The following is a 26,222-nucleotide window of genomic DNA, read 5'->3' as shown; positions in this document are numbered from 1 at the left end:
ACAGATTCACACAACTTCAGAAGCTGGGGCTGGTTATGAAAGAACTCACTAGAGACAAGAGGAAATCGTGACAACGTTTATCCCAACACTATCCATGGAGATGAAATGTCTGAACTGAAAGATTAAAAGTATTAACTTCTGCCAAATACGTTTGATTGACTTCCAGTGAATCTAAAAGTCAGCTGGTAGTACACAATCTGGATATACTTCTTTCAAATATAAATATACACACACATATATGTTCAAAATATAAAAAACTGAAGGCAGATGGAATACCATCAAAGCAAAAATAAGCTCATTAATCCCAGTGGGTACCTTCTTCTATCAGATAAGAGAGAAGTACTTATGTGAACTGTTCAGAAGATTAATCTGAAGAAAGTATATGGCTGTTTTTTTGGGGGGTGGGGGTGGGTGTTAATAGAAAACACTTTCACTTAGGTTTCATCTGTTGACTGAGCTGCAAAAGCAGTACTAAACAAGTTATGCATACATACATCTGAAGCTATTCAATTTCAATACTGAAACTTCACAACACCAAAAAATCTGATATTGTTTAATGGCTTCTTTGAAATTCAGTGGCTGCATTTCATGAATTAATTCCTTGCATTATTAGAATACGCTCTCCATATAATAGAAGACAGCACTAATGTGTAATAACAGCTTACACTGGTTATAACATCTACGTTACCGAACACATTTTCATAATTTATTTCACTGTATATAATTTAAGTATGTCTAGTTACTATAGAGATTCTTCAAACAGCCTGCACACATACTTTCCTTATTTCAGGAAATAAGGAATTTCAGCTTCACCTGTTAGATAACACAGAATCCTGTACTAAAATGACAAAAAATTCTGCATCCTGTTGTCATAGCAGCAAGCAGCTTTTTGAACCCCAGGCCAGTGAGGAGGCTGTTATTGGAGTCCAGCTAGGTAGATTACCTCATTCACCCATCTGCTTCTGCAATGGGACAGAAGGGAAAGCCTGCACAATTTGTGGTCCACCCACACCTACTGCACCTCAGTCTGATGCTTTGTATGTGCACTGACTAGAGCTTCAAGTAAGCAAGTTTTAAAGCAGAACCCAAGCTTCTTTCACCTTTAGTTACTTAGAGGTCCCAATCAAGGCCAAAAGTAGAAATTAGCACACACACACATTCAAAAATATACTTCTAAAAAAAAAAAAAAGCAAAAATACGGTTTTAATGACAATATTAACTTTTGAAACAAATCCATGCAGCAATAGCTGGTATCCTGCTTTTGATGCTCCAACTACAAACTCATTCAACACGCCTTAGGCTTTCTGGAATGCCAAAGAAAGCAGTAGGCTTTATAATGTAAGCTTAAATAACCCTAACCACCTTAAATAACTTTTCACAGCCTTTACTACATGCTTTATAGCAACTTATTTGACTGAAGTGAAAGTTGAAAGCCATTCACTGTCTTGCATTAGACTGCTATAATGTCTACATTTGACATGGGCCCTGTTTTGACTCTTCCAACAGAAAGCATTTTATGATCCTGCAGTTGCAGTCTTGTCACAGGTGTGCCTAAACACTGGCACAGACAGTGCTTGCTGTAAACAATTTTAACAATAAGTACACTGCAAGTTGTATTAACTCCTTTTCTCCAGAACCCAACGATACTAGTCACTAATATCAGACACCCACAGCATACATATTTCTTCCTCGTATTGTAAGCCAAGAAGGCTATTCTGATCATTTTTATTCATGATCTCCAAAGCCAGTCAGACCCCAAACGGATAATTGAGTATTACAGACTAAGAAAATCTGATGCCCCTGCAGACTGCTACAAGAACGCTTGAACAGCAGGGCCATCACAGTTCCCACAGCAGAAGCAATGACAGAGAGGGGAGTGACCCACTTACCGACACCTGACTCTTAGTGCTGTGCATCTTCTCTTTGATATGCTTTGAGTTGGAAATACTCAAAAAAAAAAAAAACTCAGGTCTAAGTGTCCCAAATCTACAACTTTTCATCCAACTGTCCTAAATCCAACTTTTCACAACCTTGGCTATCATTTTCTGATGTGTTGTTCGTAAAAGCATCTACTGGAATGTGGAAAATGGTCATGAACAGATCTAACTCAGCATGATGTTACAATAAAAGCTAATATCTTTTGGAGTTCCCCATATTTTTTTGCTCAACTGCAAATGAGAAAACAAATGTTCTCTTTTGGTAGCTTTTCGACAGTATTTCTCTTTACACCTCTTCCTCTTCAAACACATTAACTGTAAGTTACAAAGCTAAATGTGTGACAAAGGAAAAGAACAAAGTGTGCATAGAAATAGACCACATGAATAATTCAGTCTCTGCTTTCACTTGTTCTTACTGCCCATGTTAATACTTAGCGTTCCTCTCTCCACTTTGAATAAATGGATGATAACAGCTTGACTTGGACAATAAATCTCCAAATTTCATTCCTTTCATTAAATTTACACAAATACAGAAGAAATATAAATGTCAAGTCTCACTCACATTTACTAAGGAAAAAAATAAACCTTCTTATGAAGTGAAAGTACAGCTGTACCTTTTAGCCATACAGAAACGCCCTTTTGCCACAAGATGGTTAGGCTGGCCAAAACGCATCAAAGTATACACCTTAAAGAGAGTTTGCAAGTATGTCACCTGGAAGCGTCAAAAGTTCAGCAACTCTAACTCCTTAGAATCAGCTCACCCTGATGAAGGAATCACCTGGATGAATGAGAACGATGCCAGTCAGATATCAACTTCCTCTTGCTTTGCATTAGGACAGATAAAATATAAAGGGGAGAGGAGATAGACACAGGGACAATCTGCTGGAAAGACTCTGCAAAGGCAAGAGGACCTGCATTCAAGTCTCCACACCTGATGTTCTCAATGATGCGCACACAAAGGAAAACCTTTGTCTCCCTATGGTAATGTTTCTGCTGAATCAGTCCACCTGCTTTCTATACACACACAACAGATCTAAGAGGCATATTCATACTAAGCAGTATCTGTATCTTATACTACAGGTCACAAATTGTAATAAGCCCATTATGCACTCTTCACTGAGCTAGTCCACCACACAAACTCCAAAAACACATTTCCAGTGTTGCTCTGGATTAAATAAGAACTGCTCAAGTCCTCTATCTTAATATCATATATAGCTATTAAAGGTTTCCTCCACTTGCACAAGGCATGGAAACTTCTTGTTAAGTAAAAGTCCACTGTAGCACTCATCACATTTGTGGAGCAAGTCTGGTTCATAGAAACCAGCAATACACGAACGTACAAATTAATAAATATAAAATAGCATTCTTTCCACCCTACCAAATTCCCATCCCCCTGCTTGCCTTTCAGTGTTTTTTCTCAGGAGCCCATAAATACAGAAAGAAAAGGATAATCCCAAACAGACTGTTGCCTCAAACCAATAAAGAGAGGCATTTCAGACTGATTTAATTACTGCAGTGATGCTTGACCCCACAAGGGTGACCCAAATACACAGGGAATTTGCACAGTCAAAGATAAGGAATTTCATAAACTCATCTCTGTTTAAGACTTTACCTTCGACTTAAATTTCCTTCTACCCAGTTATCATAACCGAACATTTTTGTTCTACAAGGGATCAACCATTCATGTAGATTTAATTTATGGCAATTTAAACTGTGTCAGAAAGTTAATAACTTAGGAATATTGCATGTGTCTCTTCGTGAGTTTAATCAGCACCCATTAATGTGCAAGTTATTTTTGCCTTTCTGTTATTCACATGTTTTAAGCTGAAACTACATTTACCTTGAGTGGAAACAAACAGACTCATCAGACCTCAAAATAGATACTTAGCTTGCCCAAACTCTTTACTCACTTTTAGAAGTGAAGAAATTGCACTTTTCCTTTGGATTTTCCTTTGTGTAACTACAAATCAATACTTGCACAAAAATAAGAAGAAAGTGAAATGAGATCTAGGCTCTTGCACTGCACATATATTGATAGTGTCTGTGAATCTCATTGTCCTCATCTACCACTATAAATCAAGAAAAAACTCAGTGGATGACTTGTACCTCAAAGTGGCTTTACTACAAAATGAAACTGGTACAAGAAAAAAAAAGAGGTTGGGTTGTAAGTTAAACACATTTATAAGTGCAATATCAGCAGATGAAATACTCGTTTCTAATGTACAGATGGGTAAGAGGAAATGTCAATATTCCAGAAAACTATAGCAAAACAGGCAGTGCGTTGAAGCCATATGAAGGAAATGGTGGCACTTACGCCCTATGAAGCAACTTGGGCTTTTAATTATAAAGACCATAAATCTTGTGTTTACTGGATTAGATGTGGATTTCGCTCACTTTCAACTTACAAATCTCTAGAACATCTGTTAAGCATGCCTCCTCTGAAATCACAGCCCTCTCTTGTTAATGACCATACAACAGGTGATACAAGCCCAGCCATTACCTGAGCAGTTTGCAGTCTGTGGTATAGATTGGAATTTTTTTATGGTTTCACAGAGACACAGCTGAGATGTTATCTAAAGTAAGTGACAAATGAAAGATGAAAAGATTTTCCCATTTCTACTCAGCTGCATTTTTTCTTTTTTCTTTTTTTTTAATCTACATTAATAAAGTACCAAAGACTTCTAGAAAACTAAATTGCCCGGTAAGTAATTGTGCTAGCCATTTATAAATATTAACAAAAGAAATGAAACAATTAAGACTGATTTCATTGATTATATTTTTCCCTAATAGAACTAAATGATACAAGTTCAGACATAAATCTAATCAGTACCAATTTTTATAAATGTACATTGACTCCATTTGCCAAAAACACACTTTCTCAAAAGAGATTTATTTCAGCAAACTGAGGTTTTGAAGTAAAGAGCAGAGCAAAAATAAAGTATTAGCATTAATAATTACTAAGAAAGGAGAAGAAAATCTCACTAAATACATTGCAACAGTGGGAAGTAGAACAGCATTTCAGTGCACAAATGTGTTTTCATAGAGCGTCTTGCAGCCCCTGATGCCTGAAGCGGTGGATTAACCTAGTTTCTGTGGGCATAAAACTAGAATCTATTGCTGAGTGCAGCTGTCAGAGCCACCTGCGTAACTCTGGCTCCATTCAAGTCTCAGAAGAAAGCCAAAGGGTGATTTCAGGATGCTTCAGTGTCCACTTTAATTCACATTTGTCAAAAAAAAAAAAAAAGTGACTAATAAAAACTAGGGAGATTGACAGCTGCTAATAATGTCTGCCTGGAAGGTTCCTTATGCAAAGTTCAAATAATTTGTGCTTGTCACATTCTTCCAGCATACCCAGTAATGTCAGTTTGACCTTTGTTTTTACTTGCATACCTGAGATGGCCTTCCCCACCTTGTTTAGAGCACTTTAGGAGCAGTCAGGCAGCAAGCTGCTATTGCCAAGTTGAAATAACAAGCAAAGGCAATTGCATGGAAAAAATTCAAGTCTCACACAGATAAAAGAGAAAATAAGATAGGGTCCTCCAGCTACCAGCAAGTAAACTTCAAACAGTTCAAATCAGCACTGAAAGTTCAGATGCTTGTCTAGACTCTTTCAGATATCCTCAAATTTAGATCTGGAGCTGAAATTAGGCTGACTTGTTGAAGTTTATCTATTACAGCTCACTGCGCTCTACTTCCTTGTTCACTTAAGTACTGCAGAAACCCACCTGATTTAGTCCTCGACTGTACAGACGCTATCCACACAACATATCCACACAACATGAAAAACAAACATTGCAGTTAAAGACTTGCATTTCCTTTATAGGACTTGTGCATGTCTAAAGACACGTTCATTCAACAGACTACAAAAGCCAGTGGTTTCACTGGCCTGCCTACTAATGAGGCTATGAGGTAGCCACCAGGCTGACTTGGCTTGTGCCAGAAAAATTTCCCCAGCTCCCTGTTTCTGGGAGCATTAGCACATTCTAGACACACACACAAAAAAACATTTTCCATTTTCTGTATCAAGAGCTCATGAAACCTACAGAAAGCAAAGTTCGGCAGGTTCCCAAACATAGGCTGAACAAGAACAGAACATTCTGATAAGAGCTCAAATTTTCAAAGCCAGTGGAATGAGAAAATAAGCTATCTTGTAGTATGCTTCAAGCTTCCCAGATAGAGTGGATATGCTGAAAAAAATAGCCAGCAAAACAATTTTTGTAAGTTTTGAAACAGCTCAGTAGGTAACACTGAAAATATTTCCTTTTCTTTTTTTTTTTTTTTTAAATTCACATTACTCCAATCCAAATTAAGACCATTTTGATAGATACCTCTGGCCTGTTTAAAAGAAAATGATGCTGAACCACAGAATCACAGAATTGTAGGGGTTGGAAGGGACCTCGAGAAATCATCGGGTCCAACCCCCCTGCCAAAGCAGGTTCCCTAGAGCAGGCTGCCCAGGTAGGCGTCCAGACGGGCCTTGAATATCTCCAGAGAAGGAGACTCCACAACCTCCCTGGGCAGCCTGTCCCAGTACTCTGTCACCCTCACTGTGAGTGAAGAAGTTTTTTCTTGTGTTGGTGCGGAACTTCCTGGGCTCCATCTTGTGGCCATTACCCCTTGTCCTGTCCCCACAAACCACTGAAAAGAGGTTGGCCAAATCCCTCTGTCTCCCACACCTCAGGTATTTATACACATTGATGAGATCCCCTCTCAGTCTTCTTTTCTCCAGGCTGAACAGACCCAGGTCTCGCAGCCTTTCCTCATAGGGAAGATGCTCCAGGCCCCGTATCATCTTTGTGGCCCTCCGCTGGACTCTTTCCAGGAGATCCCTGTCTTTTTTGTACCGGGGAGCCCAGAAAACCCTCCCTCCATTTTTTGCATTGCAGAGGCCTTTGTACATAAGGACACAGTTCAAGATATTTAAGCTAGCTCTAAAAGATTTGGCACATATAATAGCTATACTACAGCAGCATTGCATCTGGATTAGATAAGCTCTGCTGAGAAGATTTCTCTCTGTGCAGCAGTGATCTGGGTGATATATCTTCAAACACACAGTATGATCAGGCTCTCAGTGCCAGACAGCTGTGCCAGCTTTAGGTAGCAGCTGTAGGAGCTACCTGTAACACCTCTCGTGCTATGCAACAGCTACAGAAGGACCAGCAGAACAGACTGTGTGAACACCACTCAGTGAGCCCTCTTACATTTATTTACTTTTAATTAAATTTAATTAAAAGTAAGTGAAACCTTTCTGCTCCGACAAGATTAAGAGCATCCCCAACCCTTTCTGCCAGCTCTGGTTTGTGAGCAAGCTTTCAACAGACATCAGCATCCTAAACCCACATACCTATCTCTGTAGCAGCCACCCGATTAGAACATCACACACCCTTTGATAAATCTCAGTATCTTCAGAAGAGTAACATAAGAGAGAACGGGACCATCCCGACCACCGAGCCCAGGCCTGGGCCAAACGCAGCGCTGCCGCCCCTCCGAGCCAGAAGGGAGCACGTGGCGCTGAGCTGAGCCAAGCTCTGCCCCGCAGCCCAGGCCATTCGTGCGCGCTGTATGCATCCCTAGAAATTCTGCCTCCTCCCAGAAGTTCTGGATACTGAGACTTCACAGTTTCAGATCACAAGTTTGCCTGTGTTCATATTACTGTTAGATAGGAACAGAGTAGAAACACAGATTCAGAAGTCTCCTAACTAGCTAGTACTCTGAACCCAAACTCCAAACACCGATAACTTAGATATACGTTTCTACCCACATCCAGAAGGGAGCTGTGCTGCAGTCCTCCACTGTTGCCATGACTGAACTCCAGTGTTAAAAACTTCCAAGTTAGCTCAGAAATAATCCACGCAGTTTATTTCTGTTGATCACTCACAACTTCTTTAAAACAGGTTTGTATTTAGTAAAGCTTACAATACAGCTTCTACTCAGCATTCACACATCTTGACCAACATGGCAATAACTTCATGTTTTTCAAGCTGACTCATCCAGTCGCTGTGGTATTTGTTTTCATTTACTCTAACTGGATACAGATGCTGCTCTTCTGATACATCTTATTTTTATAAATAAATTTGCAATGCAATTAAATAAAATTTATAACCTGAACCCTTATGAGTTTCTTGTTCATAACCTGCGTGCAAAATGGTACCTGAGATTTACGTACATTTGTTATGCACACAAAATTCCTTTTGTTTTTTGACTGAAAGTAGTTCTGGAGTCTAAAATCTAAAAAAAAAAAAAAAATTACTTTGTGTTTTGCTTACTTGGAAAATGATCATTAATTTCAGCACAGAAAATATTGTTATTAAAAATATTGAGTGCTGTCTTGGGTGAATAACTCATCTATTAGCCTGGGATCAATGTAAATTAATCTACTCAGCACCATGAAAAGGCTGTTTCTGCTCCTTATGTTGCATCAGGGTAGGAAAAGGTCTGATAAAGAATGGATGAATAGGCAGAACAAATAATTTGTCATACAACTTCCTTTTAGAAGCAGAGTAATTAATTTAGATAAATTATATCAAGCGTCCTGCATTTTATATGAGAATTTCATTAAAGTAATGACACTTTGATTAAGTTCCCCTCTAACACGAATTATCTGCAGGAGAAAATTAGCACTTTCATTCCTCTTCTCTTCAACATCCTCTAACAATTCCTGGCTATCACCAGCTCTTTGTAATCAGCCAAAAATCTCTTCTCTGACTCCAAGCCTATGTAGTACCCATATCATCACCATCTACATAACAGCACACAGCAGGGCAACCCATAGACAGCCTTGTAAGATTCCTGCCTAGAGAACCTAGAAATTAAGACCCTTACTAATGCCCACAGCCCCAGTAAACATCTTATTGGTAACTATTTGGATATCACACTTTTCTTAACATTGAATGGTTATATAGAATTAAACTACTGCTGAAATCAAAACCTGAACCTTGTTCCTGGAACTATATCCATAGAGAAGACAGACAGTTACAACAGCCCATTCATTTTCTCATGACTTCTCCCTTTCATTTCTGTGGTCAGTGAGAGTCTCTCGACGTGCAAAAGGAAACCTTCAGATCAGCTGATTTCTCTCTGCTCACTATGAAGGTATTTTCACAGCAAGCTTATAGATCTATGATGTTTTATAAACCTGAAGTGAAAACATTTCAGCCATTTACTGCAAACGTAGTCAGAAGAAAACCATTCAGTATATGTCACCCAAAATCATAAGATCAGGTCATGAAATTGTTTTCTCAGATCCTTAAACGATATAGCAGCCAAATTATCCACAGCAGAAAGCCCACCTGAAAGGTGGGATCACACATTTTCAGGTGTGACACCTAAAGAGGAGAACTATTAGAGAACAGGTCCCAAAGTGAGCGTACCCTCTGGGTAATAAGGAAAGCAGATATAGAATACTATTGTGAAGTGCAGTATGTTGTAAATTGTTCAAGCTAGTTTGCCAGAGGTTTACCTGAGTCTGTTTTTCCCAGAGTACCATGGGTTATAAACCCTGAAAGTTTATAGAGGCATCTTCTATCATGGTTCATTTGTGAGATATGAGGTTTGGAAGACAGACAGGTCTTGCATATGAGGGGAACCAGAGGGACTACACAACTTCCATATATAAGACACCAAACTCATCCCAGAAAGATTTTCATCATCCACAGTACTATGATGCTGATCAAGAGAAGGGAGAGCCTGCATCCAGCAGACCCAAATAATTTTGAAACAGAGGAGAAAAAAACAGATAAAGATAACTATATTTATCAAAAGGAAGCAAGCCAAGGTTGTTCAGAAGATTCACAGGGTACCAGTAACATACATGCAAAGCTGAAATCATGAAGTAAATTAATGCCACAAGACAAGAGGTGCCCTTTACACTTAACTTTCTTGCCTCCTGAAAGCCACATTTACCTCCAGCCAGTGATGTCTGAAACCTATTTTCTTGATAATTAATTTTAATCTTTTTATCTTTTAGTAGACCCTCTTCTGACAAGAAAAAGAAAGAATGCCTCAGCAACAGTCAGTCAGTGAGCAGCTGAATTGCCAATGTCATTTCCACATTGTGTAAATTAACATTTTTCAAGATGGTAGGGGAAGGACCAGATAATATGAAATAATTCCATGCAAGAGTAAAAAGTAATTTTTTCAAACTAATTGGATCTTCAATCCTGATTTTTTTCAGCAAAATGAGAAAAGCCACATTTAAAAATCAAAGCTAAAGCCTTTTTAAAGAGTTCTTTAATCTCCCAGAAGGGAAAAATAGAGGGCTACTCCTGTAGTCCATGTTTTAAAGAAGAAATGCATTTCAAATGGCCATGAACTACTCTTGATCTCAATCACTCTATTGTTTTTTCCTCTGACATGAGCTACAATACAACACAGCATCCAAAATTAGCTGTTCTGCCCCACCTCTATTTAGCTTTATAAGATATGGAATTTAATTTGCAAACTCAGACATCCGTTAGCTAAGAAGACAACCTAAAGGACACCCGGTCTTTGAACAAATCCTGCTTCTTCCCTCCCCCCCCAACCCCCCCCCCCCCCCCCCCCCAACAAAAAAGGCAGAAAAATAATGTACATCAATCAGTTAAGAAACAACCTGTTCCCATTGGAAAAAAAAAATACATATTTAACGTTTTATTTACTTAAAGAAAAATAGGGTCCAAAGCAGTCAGTTTCTCCTTACAGAAAAGATCGAGAACTGTGAGCATTTAGGTGCACCAATGCTGCAATTCACAGCAATGGCTCGCTTTCCCAGTTTGATACAAATCAAGAGATGTAAGCTAGGGATTTCATGCAAAAATTCTCTTGAAATTTCAAAATGAATATTTGATGATTCCACAAACTTCTAGCACCATCTCTTCCAAATGGAAAAATGTCCAAACAGAATCAGGTGTAACAGTAGGAAAAAAACAGTGATATTTATCAAGTTGTAGCTACTTTGAGCTATTTCTTGATTCTTACCCAAGTCATTAAGTTTACAGTACTAACTCACAATGTTATCAAAAACCTGGATTATTTTGGACTTACAACATTCTCCCTTATGCATTATCTTTATTCAAATAGTATATGCAATATACTTAGAGAAATGATTCTCTCAGACATTGAATTAAAGACGAAATTAACTGCTAGATAATTACAAGACAGTTCATTACAAACGTACCTCTCCATCCCTCACTGACTGAAAACACAGCTCACTTTTTTAAAAATTTTATTATTATTAAGAGCTCCTTCAAAGATTCCGTTGTCCAAGACATTTGTGGGAAATCTTCTGTAGCATGTCCTGAAGCTCCTCAGGCAGACTACTGATTTAGTAGTCAGGGCTGACTCAGATGAGCACATATGACTCATATATACATATATGACACATATATGCACATATGTCATATATACATCGGAAGGATTTCTCTTCAATGAAAAGATATATTAGACTAGCTATCAGTTAATGTAAGTATCACATTAACAGAGATTATCAGAGCTATATGAGGTTACAACCAGTGAATGATCACTATCAACAAGGACCCGTTGCTTTAAAAGAACAAGCTTAGAACCAAGGGTAAGCCATCTTTGAGTCCTACCCCCATTTTTTGATCAGTTGGTCAGTAGTTTTCTGATAGAAAAATAGAATGTCTTCGCTTGACTTTCAGCTAAGTCATAATTTGACTGGGGAAAGAAGGTGGGGAGGGGGGAAAGCGGGCAGGGAATGTAAAAAGAAAATCCAAGGTTTGAAGGGCTAGATTTCAAGTGAAATCAGAATGGCCCATCCATACCAAGGGGACTGTGTCCCATTCAGTCCCTGCTGTGATTAAGAAGGGACTGAAAGCAAAACTCCCACACCGTAGTCAACTTCTATAACTGAACACATACACAGTCTCTCTTCTCTGATGTTTTCATTGCACTTTTACTTGATGTAAATAATGCTACTTGGAGAGAAGGGCTGAGAAAATGAGAAAAAAATACATATTTCTATCTTGGAAACCTTGAACTATGGAAGGAAGTAGGTCCATAAAAGAGTCACTCCCCTTCCCTACCCCAAAGTTCTCAGAAAAGTTCCAACCTTCCACAGAACAAAGCCACAAAATCACCTTTATGGCAGAGCTCTACTCCCTCAGGCAACACAAAGCGCAGAAATATCCCCTGCCCCTCAAGACCAGCCTCGGCACAGGGTTTCACATGATACAGGGTCTGTGTTGATCAGGGTTCACAACTGGCTTAGCAGCCATGAAATTGAAAACATGATATCTTAACTGTCATTGTTGTGACAGTCCTACTAACAGGGATGCACTGTCATCAAAAGCTTCTCTCCCCTATTCATACAGGAAAACAGCTCAGCCCTGAAGGTTACCCTGAAATGCATCCAGGGGCCAGCTACCAGAGGTAAAAACTTCCTCAGAATACTCTGAGGAATTGCAAAGGGAAAAAAAAATCACTTTCTTATGTAGACCATTTATATTATAACTTGTCTGTGATGCCTGGTCAGCGATGCTGTCAGTGATGACTTTTTTTTTCAAAGCAACTTAAAAGATTGTTTTATGTCACCTCATTGCAAGAACTGAGGTTTGGGGAAAAGCTGCTATTAAATACCAGAGATCACATCACACATCAGTTAATATGCTTACTGTCTGCTTTAGAGATTGTCACCGGTTGAGCAGATTCATCCTATAGTGATCCAAAAGGAGAGTTGATGCTACTTGCGCATACACAACTTTTTGACCCTGATATCAATGCACTTAGCCTCCACTAATTAAGCTCCAAAATAAAAACTTCATTTGGACTTGTCAAGTTCCTTCAGCCAATTGAATCTTTCTTCAGGGAAAAAAAAAGAGGCTCTGACATCATCAAGATGAGACTAGCTTCATTCATCATTAGCTCTCAGGATCAAGCAGACTATGTTGCAGTTTATAGGAGGAGGAGTGACACCTCCACACTGGGAAGCATAGGCACAAGGTCTATCTGATTCTCAACATGATACTGTGGCTATAAACAGCCCGAGCACAAAATCTGCTGAAGAGAGAGACTGATGTAGTAAGAGGAGGCAGGGCAGAAGCCTGTCCCGCTCCACCAGCTCAAGCCACAGACTGTCCCAACCTGTCATCGCCCTAGGAGCTGCATTTTGAAACCTACAAAAACCTAGTCCAGCCAGTAACTCAAGTTCCCGGGGTGCTGGCTGGTCCTAGTTAACCTCCTGGAATTACATGCACAAACTCCATCTAACAGGTCTTTTGCATATTGGTGCTAGAAAGTGAAATGTCCTAATATAACAGGTTTTTGTCAGACTAGTGCTGCTATGCCACATGCCATTACTGCAGCTGTAGTACAAATACAGACTAATATATTTAAATGCTGAAGAAGAAATATTTTTACCTTTCTCTCACTGCACCCTTCCAATCCCCACCCCCTACTCCTCAAAATTAGTAATTCAAGGTAGACCACTGTGCTGCACTTTCTCCCAGGGGTATTCCAGAAACACACACTGGGATTTTAAAGCCTGTCATTAAAGCAGGTTAGACTACTAGAAATCCTATTTCAAGTTTGCATTCCTGTTAATTTGAACTTATCCAAATCCAGTACACTTACAGGATGAAAAAGTCATTTAAAAACTCAATTAGCATTTCTCTACCACCTACAAATAAATGAATGGAAAAATAATCACTTGTTGGCCTTATATAATCTTTCTACCATCAACAGATTTTGAGAACAATTATATAAAGCGCATTATAGGGCAACCAAAAACAAGGGGGGGGGGGGGCAGTGGGATTGTTGAAGAAGCCAGGTACAAGTGTAGCTCCAGCAGGTCCTTCCACTTCTAAGTTATCCTCCCTTAGCTGCCAAAGTGAAAAGTACAAAAGCCACACAACCTCCTTGTGCCAGCAGGCAGCAAGGAGCTTGGCATTGCCTGCTTTTAGACAGCTGGAGAGTTGCACACGTTCAGTCTCCTGTTACTCAGGCCCAAACCCAATGCAATGTCATTGATTTTAAATGGACATTCCCTACCAAAAACACTGAATCATGGGGAACTGCGCTTTGCTTCACAACTTTACACTGGGCTTTGTTTGTTTTTTTTCCTTATAATAATTTTTCTATGAAAAAAGCTCCTCAGGCTGGACTTGTTCCCATCTGCACAGCTGTGCCAAAATGCTTTCATCCGAACATGAAGTATCTCTGCTTTCTTTGCCCAGGCACTTCCAGGAAAGAGACCAACAATCTGATGGATCATCAAGAGTGCGCTGTGTTCATGACCTGGTCAGGGGACTGCTGGGCAGTTAATTGCAACCCAACATGAACTCGTTTTGAGAATTTATGAAGAAAAACTATTAAGGAAAACAGCAAACACTATTTTCTATACATTATCAAGAGAAACAAAAGCCTAATTGGGGAAAAGAGATCTTTAGCTTCCATCCAACCGATTACAAAGTTAATAGACCTAAAGTTAATTAGAGTACTAATCAAGTTCACCTACATTGTGTTTTAGACATGAAAAAGATGTTTATAATGTTCAGCAATTAAAAGGCTTCTCACTGGCCCTCTCTTCTGCTCAAGCTTCTCAAAAGATGTTTCCTGTCTTACTTTCCCCAAAAGTTCCCCTCTAAATTTCTTAAATCTACCTATTGCATATAGCCTACAAAAAAAAGCCATGAAAGATCATGTATGGGAGATAATATTCTAGTCCCCTGGAAATAGAAGGTAGAGTATGTTGCTTTCTTTCCCTCAACTAGTATCAATAATTTGAACCTTCCAATAATCTGCTGTTAAAAACACTATTTTTGACAGACTCAGTAACAAAATCCGAGTAAGAATTATAATAAGAAGTGCCCAGATCATCCATCCCATAAATCTTTCTATTTATAAGAGGTGTCAGGGTGCCTTCCAGCACCTTTAAACAAACATTAGGCAGTTGACAAAAGGTACAACTAAAACACAGTAGAGACTCAAGGAAGGGCACCGCCAGGGTAAAGCATATTGAGTTAGAAAACTTTCTTTAGGAGAGCTCAAAAAATGGCATTCCTCTCATGCCATGAAGATAAATGCATCCACAATTACGTAATAATACAAAAGAACTTCAGTTTGCTAACCTCAGCATGTACTTCAGAGCAAACTTACAACTTCAGCCCAGAAATTTGCCCATGGTGACACAGAGCTCATGAGGTAAAAGTTCTTCAAGTCCTATAAATAGCCTTGCTGCAAGCCTAACCTTCTCTCCTGCCATCTCCTGTTTTTCCCCCTTTTACTCACTGAGGCACGAGTACCTGTGAACTTCAGTTCAAGCTTTTTCATTTTCTTACCTTAAGGGGTTTTTTTTAATGCTTGTAGTGACAGCTGTATTCACATGATTACACTTCACTTAAAACATCATTAGTAGACTAGGAAAAATCCAGGTAGAGAAGGCAGAGGAACAAGAATAAAACAGCACAGACATTATAAACAGTTTCATAGAAACATCTAAAAAGAGTGAACTTTAAAGGAGCTAAAAATCACAAAGGGAATACAGCAACTGACATTTTATTTTCCACAAGATATTAGAAACTTCTGCAGCAAACCCTCCCACAAAGTTTTAGTTCTTTCTAACATTTTCACTAATATCTAACAGCCAAAGCAACACAACTTCAGCCCATTACATTTCATGCTGCATGAAAAGATAACCATGCAGAATTAAAACAATTTAGAGAATTTTGCAGAAGCTTCTCCTGACTGTATGGAATAAACTAGGATGTCACAGGGGATTTAAAAAATGATTAATGGGTATTAATTTCCAAACTGTCAACATCTTCACAAGCCAGAAGTGATAGCCCAATGGCAATAGGTCAAATTAGAGCATAATCCAAAAGCAAACAGTCTTACTGTTATGCCAGAAAGAGGGGATCATTTTCACCAGAAGTGACCAATCCAAAAATCAATCACATCTAATGAAAACTTACGCACATGGTATAACATATCTTAAATTCAGGCTAAACAGAACATACAACCACTCGTTAAGTAGAAATAGCTGAAGCATTTAGCAAGTCCAACAAAGCAAAAGCAAGCTCTGCCAGAAGCTCTGTTGGAGGAGTAGTGTCTGCATAGATAATGCACCAAGTAAATCACATTAGTAAACGGTTAACTGCTTGGCCAGCTCCAGCAGAAAAGAGTTCCCACATCTAAGGGAACATCTCTGAAAAATCTGGCAGCAACTTGAAGCAATACCACTGTTTTTCCAGTATCCTTATTTAAAAAAAATAATTATTTTAAAAGTCATTCAAATTTCACTTAAACGAATAAATGTGAATAATTTAATGAATAAATGTAAAAATTTAAGTGAATAAAATTCACTTTTAAAAGTCATTTTATTTTTGTGACCCAAAGAGTCGAGAGCCTTATCAAGTATTTCATAAGAATCAACAGATTGCATAAATGAACCATAACAGTTTGTAATAACTGGTCATTATAGCTCCTGTTTCACTCCCTAGCAAATTATGTGACTTGTTAAAGCTATGGAAATAGCAAAGTCAACTAAAACACCAGACACATCTTCTTGAGAGCTGCCATGCTCCGGCATGAACTCTTAAGAAACAACGTATTTTGAAAAACCTACCATATCTCTTTGTATTATAAAGAAGAGCCTGATATCTAATTACAAGCCATTCTGTTTTAAGCACAAACATACCAAATAACATTAACTGGAAATAAAATATTGCTCCAACATGTTTTTTCCATAGCTGCCAAAGTTTCTGAACTGCTTCAAACAGAACCAAGACAACCTGTTTGTGTACTTACTCCCCTTCCTCAGCAGCCACGATGACTGCCCCCAGCAGCTGTCAGTTTGGCTTTCTGCTCCCTATCACACAAGACAGTCTGCAGCTCATTTGCCCTTTTAATCCAGAGCCACTTCAGGTGGCTGCAAGAAGGCTCACGCTTCCAAGAGCAAGGGAAGTTATACCCACCTCTTCTCCACGAGAGAATGAGGAAAGCAAATAGCCTCCTCACTTCTTTCAGCCACAAGTTTGGGCCTATTAAAAAGAAAAAAGACTGGTGCAGATCTTTATCAGTGGCTACCAGGCCAGTAAGGTTTGCAGGTACATTGCTTCCTCAGCTCAGAGTTTCCTAACTACTTGCTTTCCTGTAGTGTTGGTGGTTTCATTTGTAAGTAGCTGGCATTGAGCAATAAATGGAAGCTTTCGTTCTGAAAGCAGCAATCTCTGTATTCTAGCCTACTGCATGTAGGAGAAAATAACGATGCTCTAACAGCATCCAAGCACAGGAAACCACCCTGCAGTCCACAAGCACAGAAACCTTTGTTTTCATAGAAGAAAATAATGTAGCAACTCTCCAACAAGGCAAGCATAGTTACAGACCTTGATCTGCAAAGATGATGAGTATAAAAGCTATTCAATATACGTAAGGTAACTGATAATCCACATTTCCAGCAGTGCTTTACAACAGACTTTTTTTTCCCATTCCCTCCTGTTTTCTACTGTACATGCCCTGTCATAAGATACCTATGATCAGATCCAACAAAGGACTTATTTCTTCTGATCAGAGGGCAACTAAACTCATTAGTGCTTCTGTATCACTCTCAGATGCCTAAGACTGTCCCAGAATGAAGTTATTACTGATACGTAGTTAGGATTTAAGTGAGAGAATCTCTGCCAAATCATCTTTAGGAGCTCAACCACATAAAGATGCTTGAATGCCCCACTCAAACACTGCAGAATTCACTGTCATTGAAATGCAATGACTGCAGCTGGCAGTGAAATCCAGCCCCTTCAATAATAACTTCATGGTCTGAGCAATCAACCAGTAAGCACAACTCAAATCAGCTCTTCTCAGTTTAAGTTCAAGCTTCTACCTCCTCCTTTTTTTCCTGGGAATACACCATCGTAGTTCACTATAACAGTTAACTAGTTCTCAGGTCTGAAACAGAACTCAGACCTACGTTTCTGGTGAAAGCACTTTTATGCTGTCTTCTCAGGGCTCAGATCTAGTCCATAAGCACAGCTAGTACGAAACACTCAGTTAAGAATTGTTATAGCTTTAAGTTGTATAGCATACCAAACTGAGTGCTCTAGCACACAAGGTAGAGCCTAACTGCCCAAATCAGTATTTTCTTTTGCTCGTTTCTTAACAGGAAAAAAAACAAATTCACACAAAACATGATTACAGATTTGGGTTTCTGAAAAAAGCCAATTTCCTATTAGGTTTATTTGGAATTGGCTGTTGAGCCCTCCTTTAAAAGGTACCTTAAGCCAGAAGCAGAACTTCTGTTGTAGAAGTAATGAGACTAAGAACGTCAAGCTTCACTAACACTTTAACAAAAAATTGCCGAGTTGGATTTGTTAGATCTTTTTCCCTTCGATTGAGATGTGCGTTGCGATGATTCATTGTATGGCTTCCAAAAAATCTTTCAGTCAGCAGTACTTCAGCCTGCCTTAGGGTAAGAAAAGCCTCCTGCCTTTGTCTCCCTTGGAGCTTGATAACTGGGTTGGATTTCTCATGTGGAGAGCTTCTGTCTAACTTTCATTAAAAACTAGATAACAAGGATTAAATCTGGATCTGTGGCTAGTTGAGAAAGAAAAAAAAAAAGGAATAAGTAATGTCAGCCTGAGGGGAATTCTAAACAATAAAACTGCTTCATATAGCTTTCCTTCTTCATTTTCTAGAGAACCAACCTCGCTGAGAATTCAGTACACTGCTTATCTTGTTATGACATCAGTGCCTTTTGTACTCACATTCAAGGAGGTTAACTGCAAGTTTAAACCAAAGTGAATAAGTTATCCTTGATGTAGCTCTAATGCATGAGGGGAAACAGTAGGGTGGATTTCCATAACAGTCAATTTATCAAAATTCTCACTGGAAGTGACTTGTGTGTGACTAAGCATTAAGCAGCTCAGGGAGCTGATCAGCTGAAAACTAACCAGTAATGAAACTAATGAAAAAAAATGAAAGTCTTGATCTAGATCAGCTCAGCCACCTGACCCTAGGGTCATACACACATCAAAGCTAAGAAGAACATTTGGCAGGGAGAGCGTACCTGCAGCCACACACAATTCCAATTGGATTAAACCACTGCAGGTCCATACTATCAGATTCCCTTTACTTAACATACCCAGTTCAACTAAAGATTAATTTTGCAAATGATCAGATTAGTGATGTAACCGCAGAATTACACTTGCATTTTAGCTGAAAATGAAGTCCACCTCCTGCTTATGTCATTTGGATTTTAAATTCTCTCAATGAAAGAGTGTTAAGATAGCATGGCTGATGTTAATTTACTGTATGACTTACATCAAGACAGAACTTTTTTTTTCCTTAACCTGAGCTCTGAAGCCACCCATTTCCCTCGGGTCACATAAATTGCTCTCCCTGTACTGAGCAGAATGGAGTTACTGTTCTGCAGTTTCCAATCTCGGGGTTTCTCTCCCCACTTGTGCTGGTGCATCTCTGAGGATTCTAATGAATTATACAGCACAAAGCAAACATGCTTCTAGAGCACTAAATTTAGAAGACAGGCTTTGGGGGTTCTTGAGGGAAACCCCTTCCCCCATCCCTGAATGATGGTGTGAGAGAAATCATCCTCAAATAACACGTCTGAGATTCAATGAAGTCTTCAGACTTCAGCAAGCAGTTGCTAGGATTTTCATACTAGTGTAACCCCTTAATTTCAAAAAGGAAAATTACTTAGATAAATTCAGTGGTTCAGAACAGCCAGCAAAAATCTATTATAAAATTATATAAGCAGAAAATAATTTGTGCATACAATGTTTAAATGTCACTTCAGTCTTCCTTCTCCTTGGCAGCTGCCCTTAAAAGCTGGTCACCCAAAGTTTCCCTTCTCTCAGCTTCATCCAGAAAATATACTATATTTTCCAAAATATACTTTAAACTCTGGACCTTTTCTATTTTAAGTGCTACCAATAAAGGTTATAAGATGAATAATCATGAAAGCCAAGAACTGACATGGCCCATTTCATCCTCAACCGTCCTCCAACAGACCCATTTATGTACTTGGCAGAACTGTTTTTAAAGAAGTTGGTTGTATTATGTCAAACTGGTTTCCAAACTTCTTGAACTTCGGAGCCATGCTCCATGATGAAAGAAAGTTAAGACTCTGCTCAGCCCTGCAGAGCTACCGGAGGGGGATCTGGGTGCTCAGACGGGAACAGGGCATCACTGCTGCAGCTTTGCTTTCTTGGACTCACTAAGGAAGAATCACTGCTCTAACTGCTTAACTGCTGCACAGCTACCGCCTTCCTTCCTTCCAAGATAATTGCTGCACTGTCCTGAGGATTAAGGGGCTGTGAGGAAATATTCTGAGAGAAGCAAATCTCCAAGATTGAAGAACAGAAGGGGGGGGGGGGGGGGGCGGAAATCTCAATTCTTCTGTTGCTGTCCCCTGTCCCTTCCCCCCAGCCCACCCATGCCTACCAGGAGCTGTGCAGGATGTTGGGAATTGCTTCTCCAATGATTGCTTCTCCAATGCAGCGCAAGATTGCCATCTACAGGCCTCTGGAGTCAAGACGATTCTCAGACAACACCCTAAAATTGAAGAAAAATAAGCATGAAATAGGTTGTGCTCTCCATATAAATTCAGGCCACAGCCTTTTTTTTTTTTTTTTTAAATACTTTGACTTGAAACATTAACCTACAGTCCGCAGGTAGACTAAAAGTTAAGGAGTATGCAATATGACGCCAAGATTAAGATGACGTGATAAAAATTATTACATTTTCAGTAAATTCTTCTACACATTCATGCCTCAGCTCTTATTGTTTTCTGATAGCTCTAGGAGATCGTGGCATACTCCTGCCTTTTAATTTTCCTACAGCTTTTCTTTCCCTGTTTTTTTTTTGTTTGTTTGTTTTTGTTTGTTTTTTAATAAAACAAAAGCTCAGAACAGATCCACCAAGACTGTTATACACAGCAGACCAAAATTATCACAAAACTGGCTGGGTCCAAAGAGGTTTTCAAGTAGTTTCAAAGTTTTATTATTAGTATCACCATTACTGCTACTACTTTTATCTCAGAGTGACACTGAAGTAATGCTTACAAATGCCATCAGTATACCTGCTGCTACAGACACCAAGGTATCCCAGTGCTCCTGCAGTGAATACCAACTGCAGGCAATATTATTGAGAAGGGAAAAAAGCACCAAAGTTTTGCTTCATATATGCTTGTTTACCTTGACTGGATGTAAAGTTTATTTTTATTTTTAACCATTACTTTCCTCAGAAGATACAGCAGAAAAAAAAAACTGAAGTGATTACTAACATATGAGAGGGAAAACAGCCATTTTTACACACGTCATACATAAGAATTAGTTAAATGTTGAGCACTTCTCTGCTTCATGGACCAAGGACGCTGGAGGAAAAGCCCTTGACAGAAATAGCTCAGTTCTAATCCTTAAGACAAAGAGCTGCATTAAGTCATGGCTCTGAGCATGCACTGGGGCTTAAGGAAGACAAACACCAGAAACCAAGCACTACAAATGTCACATTTCCCAGCTAAGCTAACCACATTTAACAGGATCCAATTGTATGAAGGCAGCAAATACAACAGTAAAGCATTAAGCAACTTCAAACTTGGTCTGAAGCAAAACCAAAGCAACAGCTAGTATTTCTAGAGTACAACAGTAGAGTGATTTTCTGGAGAGCTGTATTTTCTGTATTTCTTCCCCTTATAAAGAAAGGTTGATAAAAATCACAAAGAAAAAAAATATTACCTCATTAAAAATCCAGAAGCTCAAAAATACACAAAAGCATCTCCATAAGGGACCATGCACTGTACAAAGTGTACATTCAGATAAAGTCCACACGCTATTATGTGCCTCCAAACAGTTTTTATTATTTTTAAGACATGCAAAACTTACCAGCCTGAAAAGAATGTTACTATCACACAGTAACGAAGAGTGTTAAACATCTTTCTCTGAAGTCAACAAATATATGCCATATATGTGACAAAACAACATTTAACCAGGCCTGCAGAAATACTTATGACAGCATGAAAGAGAGGGGACTTGCTGATCACATGAAACTTCAGTTGAAATAAATGGGGATGCTGAGCCCTTTGCAAGATCACATCTTAAAGCCTGTGGGTTGGTGTAGAAAAAAATGCAGGGAAGACTCATCTCTGAAAGCAATGGAAAAGAAGTAGTCTTATCAGCTGAGTAGCAGCCTTTCTTAAAGGCAGGAAATCATGAAGTGAGCAGTGGCAGTATCAAGAGAAATCACCAAAGTTAAAGCAGTTTGCAAGAAGTTGCTATCAGTGAGCTACGTACTGTGATCTGCCATTGTTCTTATTTTTTTTTTTGGCTGAAGGAAGATTTTAAGTTATTCCTTTCCTTCTCCAGCCATCCTCTACAGTGTGAAGCAAAACGGATACTAATCAAACAGACTAAGCAGAAATAAGGTGAAAAAGAAGTATTGAGTGACTGCTGTGAGCAATAGCAAGCAGAGTTTGAGGAACAAATGATTATAAGACAAACCAGATCAAAGCCAGAGATGCACAAAGAATGGAACGAAGTAGTGGTGGGCAGAAAATCCATCCTACTGATGTAATACCAGATGGACCAAACTAGTAACAGCACAAAGCCCTGATAAACTGGAAAAAAAGATGAAGTCATGAGACTTTGTTTGATCTCTCAAAGTAGGCAGATATCATCTGTATTTCTGAGGTGACATGATGCTCAGATGGAATGAGAAATTTCTAAGAGGCAAGAAACATCGCTTTTTTTCCCCAACTGAAAAGAAAAAAAAAAAAAATCAAAGATCTCTGAATCACAACCCTCGTGCCTCTAACAAACTCACTCTTCTTCTAGATGCTACGAGTTTTGAGTAGCAAACAAGTTACCTTAGGATGAGAGGGGAAGCAAACATAGCAAAACTATTTTTGGTAAGAAAGAGGACAAAGTATGCAAGAGTATGCAAACTAACGGAGTGATATATTCCAAATGGGTTGGACTATCTTAACTATGTTTATGCTCAAATATTACCCGTGACCAAATTTTCCTTACACTCGTAACAAACAGATGATTCTGTCTATATTCAGAGGGAATGCGTTTTCTGGACTGTTTGTCAATATCCAGCAGAAAAGCCTGGGATTTTCTGTGTACACCAGCTGTAGTCTTCTAGCACAGGCTCTAGTCGGCAGCCATCATGCACTCATGTTTCAACCTACAAACTAGAGCTAACGGGCTCTAGTTAAAAAAATATTTGTTTGTTTGTTTTTTTTCCCCATCAGAAAAAGTTACTATGAAATAAATATCCTGGAATGACGCCAGCACAGGGTGGGACACAGACTGCATATTAATTAACACCCTAAACAAAAGCACCACCTTCACTCAGTACTTCTGTCACACTAGGCAGTGCCCAAATTATATTTGTTAAACCCATCTTACATGATAACATATAAGAAGGAAGCTCATTTCTTCTACTTTTCTCCTTTATTTAGGAAGAAAAATCCCCCACCACTCCCTCCCAGTCCAGGACCCATTGCACAGTTCTATTTCTAGTTTGCATTTTGAAAAGCAAGAACCTTCATCCTTATCTCAAGAGCCAGAGCTGCAAACAACAGGCAGGAGTAGAGGGCTACAGCAGCTCGCTACAGCTAGCAAAGCCTTTCCAAAGGCATGAAATCCGTAGAAGCACGATACTGCCTTATTCACAAAGGGGGCACTACACAGATTTATGAACTTCACAGTCCCAAGAGAAGCTCTCACCCACCTCTCCTGGAGTATTGCTTTCATTTTCCTCTCAGGATCAGCTTCCTTGGCCCCTCTCTCCCTGTGACCATTTGCTCTGTACATCTGAACAGACTGCTCAATTTATATGTTACTTTTCAACCAACGTAACAGATCCCCCTTCCTCCCAGATAGCCAATGCCTCCTCCTCTTCACATTCAAAGGTTCTGACCACCACCACTTCTTGAAACGCATTCATCTTCCTGCCTAGCGCATGTTTCCAGGCAGTAAATATTCAGTGAAAGCATTTCTGAAGACTTTTGCACTCACCTTCTAAGACCCAGACGAGAGACTAAGGAAATGCTATATCCCAGCAGCAGAACCATTGCCAGGCGTTACTTATTTCACACGTTAGAAGTGTGAATGAGGAGGGGCCTATGACTTGTCATGCTGCAGGAGGTCAAATACTTAGTAAAAAGCTCTACCGCCTTTACATCACACAACAACGCTGACAATCATGTCAGTCACCATACATCAGAGCTCCCTGCATAGCTATCAAGGTCCTTTTACCAGGATTTTAGTTAGACCCCTAGGTATCTCACCAATCATTCAAGCTCCTGAAATTTAATATCTAGTGAGCAGCTTATGTTAATGTAAACAACACTCTGCCTTCTCAGCCATACTCCAAGCAGGTTGGTTGGTTGCTATTATTATTTATTTCATATGTGGGTTTTGTGTTTTGTTGTTTTATTGCTGTGGTTTTTGTTGTTGTCATTTGAAAGAGTGCAGCTGAAGGGCTGAAAAGGGAAAATAAAATCAGAATATCTATAAATAGTGAAGCAATGCCTGGGTACTCAGAGAACATTTCACGTTGGGTTTTATTTGGTAGACTTATAATGTGGTACACAACTGATCATCCTGGTACTGAATATCAGCACCAAAATTTGACAAGATAAGGACACATATTGGCCCTACAATGTGGAAGTACAGCAAGGATTTGCCCACTGCAGATTATGAGAAATGGTATGGATAGAACTGGTTTTCACACCCTTCACGAAAAGCAGGCAAAACTGGTGGGGCTTCTCGTGATTACTCAGGCACAATAACACCTGCAGGCCAGTGAGGACTGACACTCAGATCAGTACCGAAGATATCAGGTGATACCACGTGTTCGCATGGTTCACAATCAACTTCCAGAGTTACCAAAAGGAGACAAACAAGTGAGTATGTTATCCTGTCCTTTTAATTGAGAAAAGGACATGCTACATGAGTGTCATAGCCAGACCCCACCACAAAGCAAAGGGAATGCATTAATATTGGCTGTTACTCTATCCTTCACAGAAGTAAGCGTGCCTAGATAAAGAAACCTAAATTAACAGGTAAAAAATTTATAAGGTGCTTAATCTTCGAGAGACATGGAACACTAGGCATGTTTTCCAAGGGTGGTTATAAAATAGCTGTAAATGTCACAGCCTAATGAACAATCAGAAGCCCAACATTTCTACAGAATAACCACATCAACAGTACACAAACGGAGGTGGTTAGCCTGCAGGCCAACAGGAAAACAGCTTAAAAACATGCACCCATCACTCACATCTTTGAGAGGCTGCCAGAAGATCCAGTCATTGCATTGCTTTCGATAAGGAACATTTTTCAAGTCACACAGTGAATAAAGCAGACTTCTTCAGCTACCTTGCTCAAAAAACAACACTGATTTCACAAGCTACTTAGGATAATGATGGAAAAAGCTGCCTAGGCAGAGACAAGATGCCTCAGCTTACGCTATGTTAAAGAAAATTGTAATCTGTCATATTCAGCAAAAAAGGTCATGCTATTTAGGACACTTCTGTAGTCACATCTTCTAGACAACCTGCATAATTTGTAACAAGGCCAAAAAGGTGCAGAAGTCTTTCTAAAATGATGCTCAACCAGAACTTGTGCTCAATGTCAGGTTTGATCATAATGAATACTTTCTGGTACTGCAGTCTGAGAAATCCGAGTTATATTCACTGTTTCTTGGTCAAACTGACATCAGCTCCACGGCTAAAACTGCAGAGTAGCCCTGGCTACAAATACTAATTACTCCAAAGTATCAGAGATCAAACCCTACCTCACCTTCGAAGAAAGGGGAGCAGGTTAGCAGCATTAAGCCCCTCATTCTATGACAGAGCACAGGTGATGGACATCAAGAGATCGTTTGCTTTGCTACAGTATATTTTCCTCACAACTATTCTACCTGTTTTCCCAGATTCTATTAATCAAAATACCATGACAATCCTACAGCCTTGTACTGATATAAAGATCCTTTCTACTGCATCAGCACTTCTATTTAATGTATTTTTAATTCAGAGTATAATATGAAATCATTTGGGAAAGCCATGCTCAGCTTTTATCTTTTCTGTGAATAATTAGAAACTTGGCAACAAAGGACCCTCTCTCTGGATTGACATGCATTCGAGTGTCAAAACATCTGCATTTTTGCCAAGGGGCTTAGTAGTATTCTGTTCATTGCGTTTCTGTTTTTCCAAGCTATAAAAGAAAGTGAACTTTCAGGGAAGATTCCAGGCCTAGCCTTCTTTTAACCATGCCCATTTGCCAGTGCAATACAGCAGATTTGTTTGTCTTCCCAAGAAGTGACATGCCTATC

General features: G+C 39.2%; 1 protein-coding gene across 23 annotated transcripts in view; it reads right to left on the bottom strand.

The window, feature by feature from the left end:
• Positions 1–26,222, bottom strand: part of LOC136786400 (protein FAM210B, mitochondrial-like) — a 324,869-nt gene that overhangs the window by 262,420 nt on the left and 36,227 nt on the right. For 19 of the 23 annotated variants that reach the window (XR_010824954.1, XR_010824959.1, XR_010824949.1 and 16 more), the window contains exon 2: positions 20,328–20,438. Coding sequence is in view for 1 of the 23 variants with exons in the window: in XM_066977254.1 (XP_066833355.1) it covers positions 20,328–20,438 (111 nt within the window). In the remaining 22 variants the exon portion in view is untranslated. Of the gene's footprint in view, positions 1–20,327; positions 20,439–23,618; positions 23,709–23,905; positions 24,479–26,222 lie in introns of those variants that run through there. The other 4 variants (XM_066977247.1, XM_066977251.1, XR_010824968.1 and 1 more) reach the window with 3 other exon arrangements.

Source organism: Anser cygnoides, chromosome 14 (genome assembly GCF_040182565.1).
Source record: "Anser cygnoides isolate HZ-2024a breed goose chromosome 14, Taihu_goose_T2T_genome, whole genome shotgun sequence".
NCBI lineage: Eukaryota > Metazoa > Chordata > Aves > Anseriformes > Anatidae > Anser > Anser cygnoides.
The sequence above is the reverse complement of the archived record's forward strand: the minus strand, read 5'-3'. Positions and strand labels throughout refer to the sequence as shown.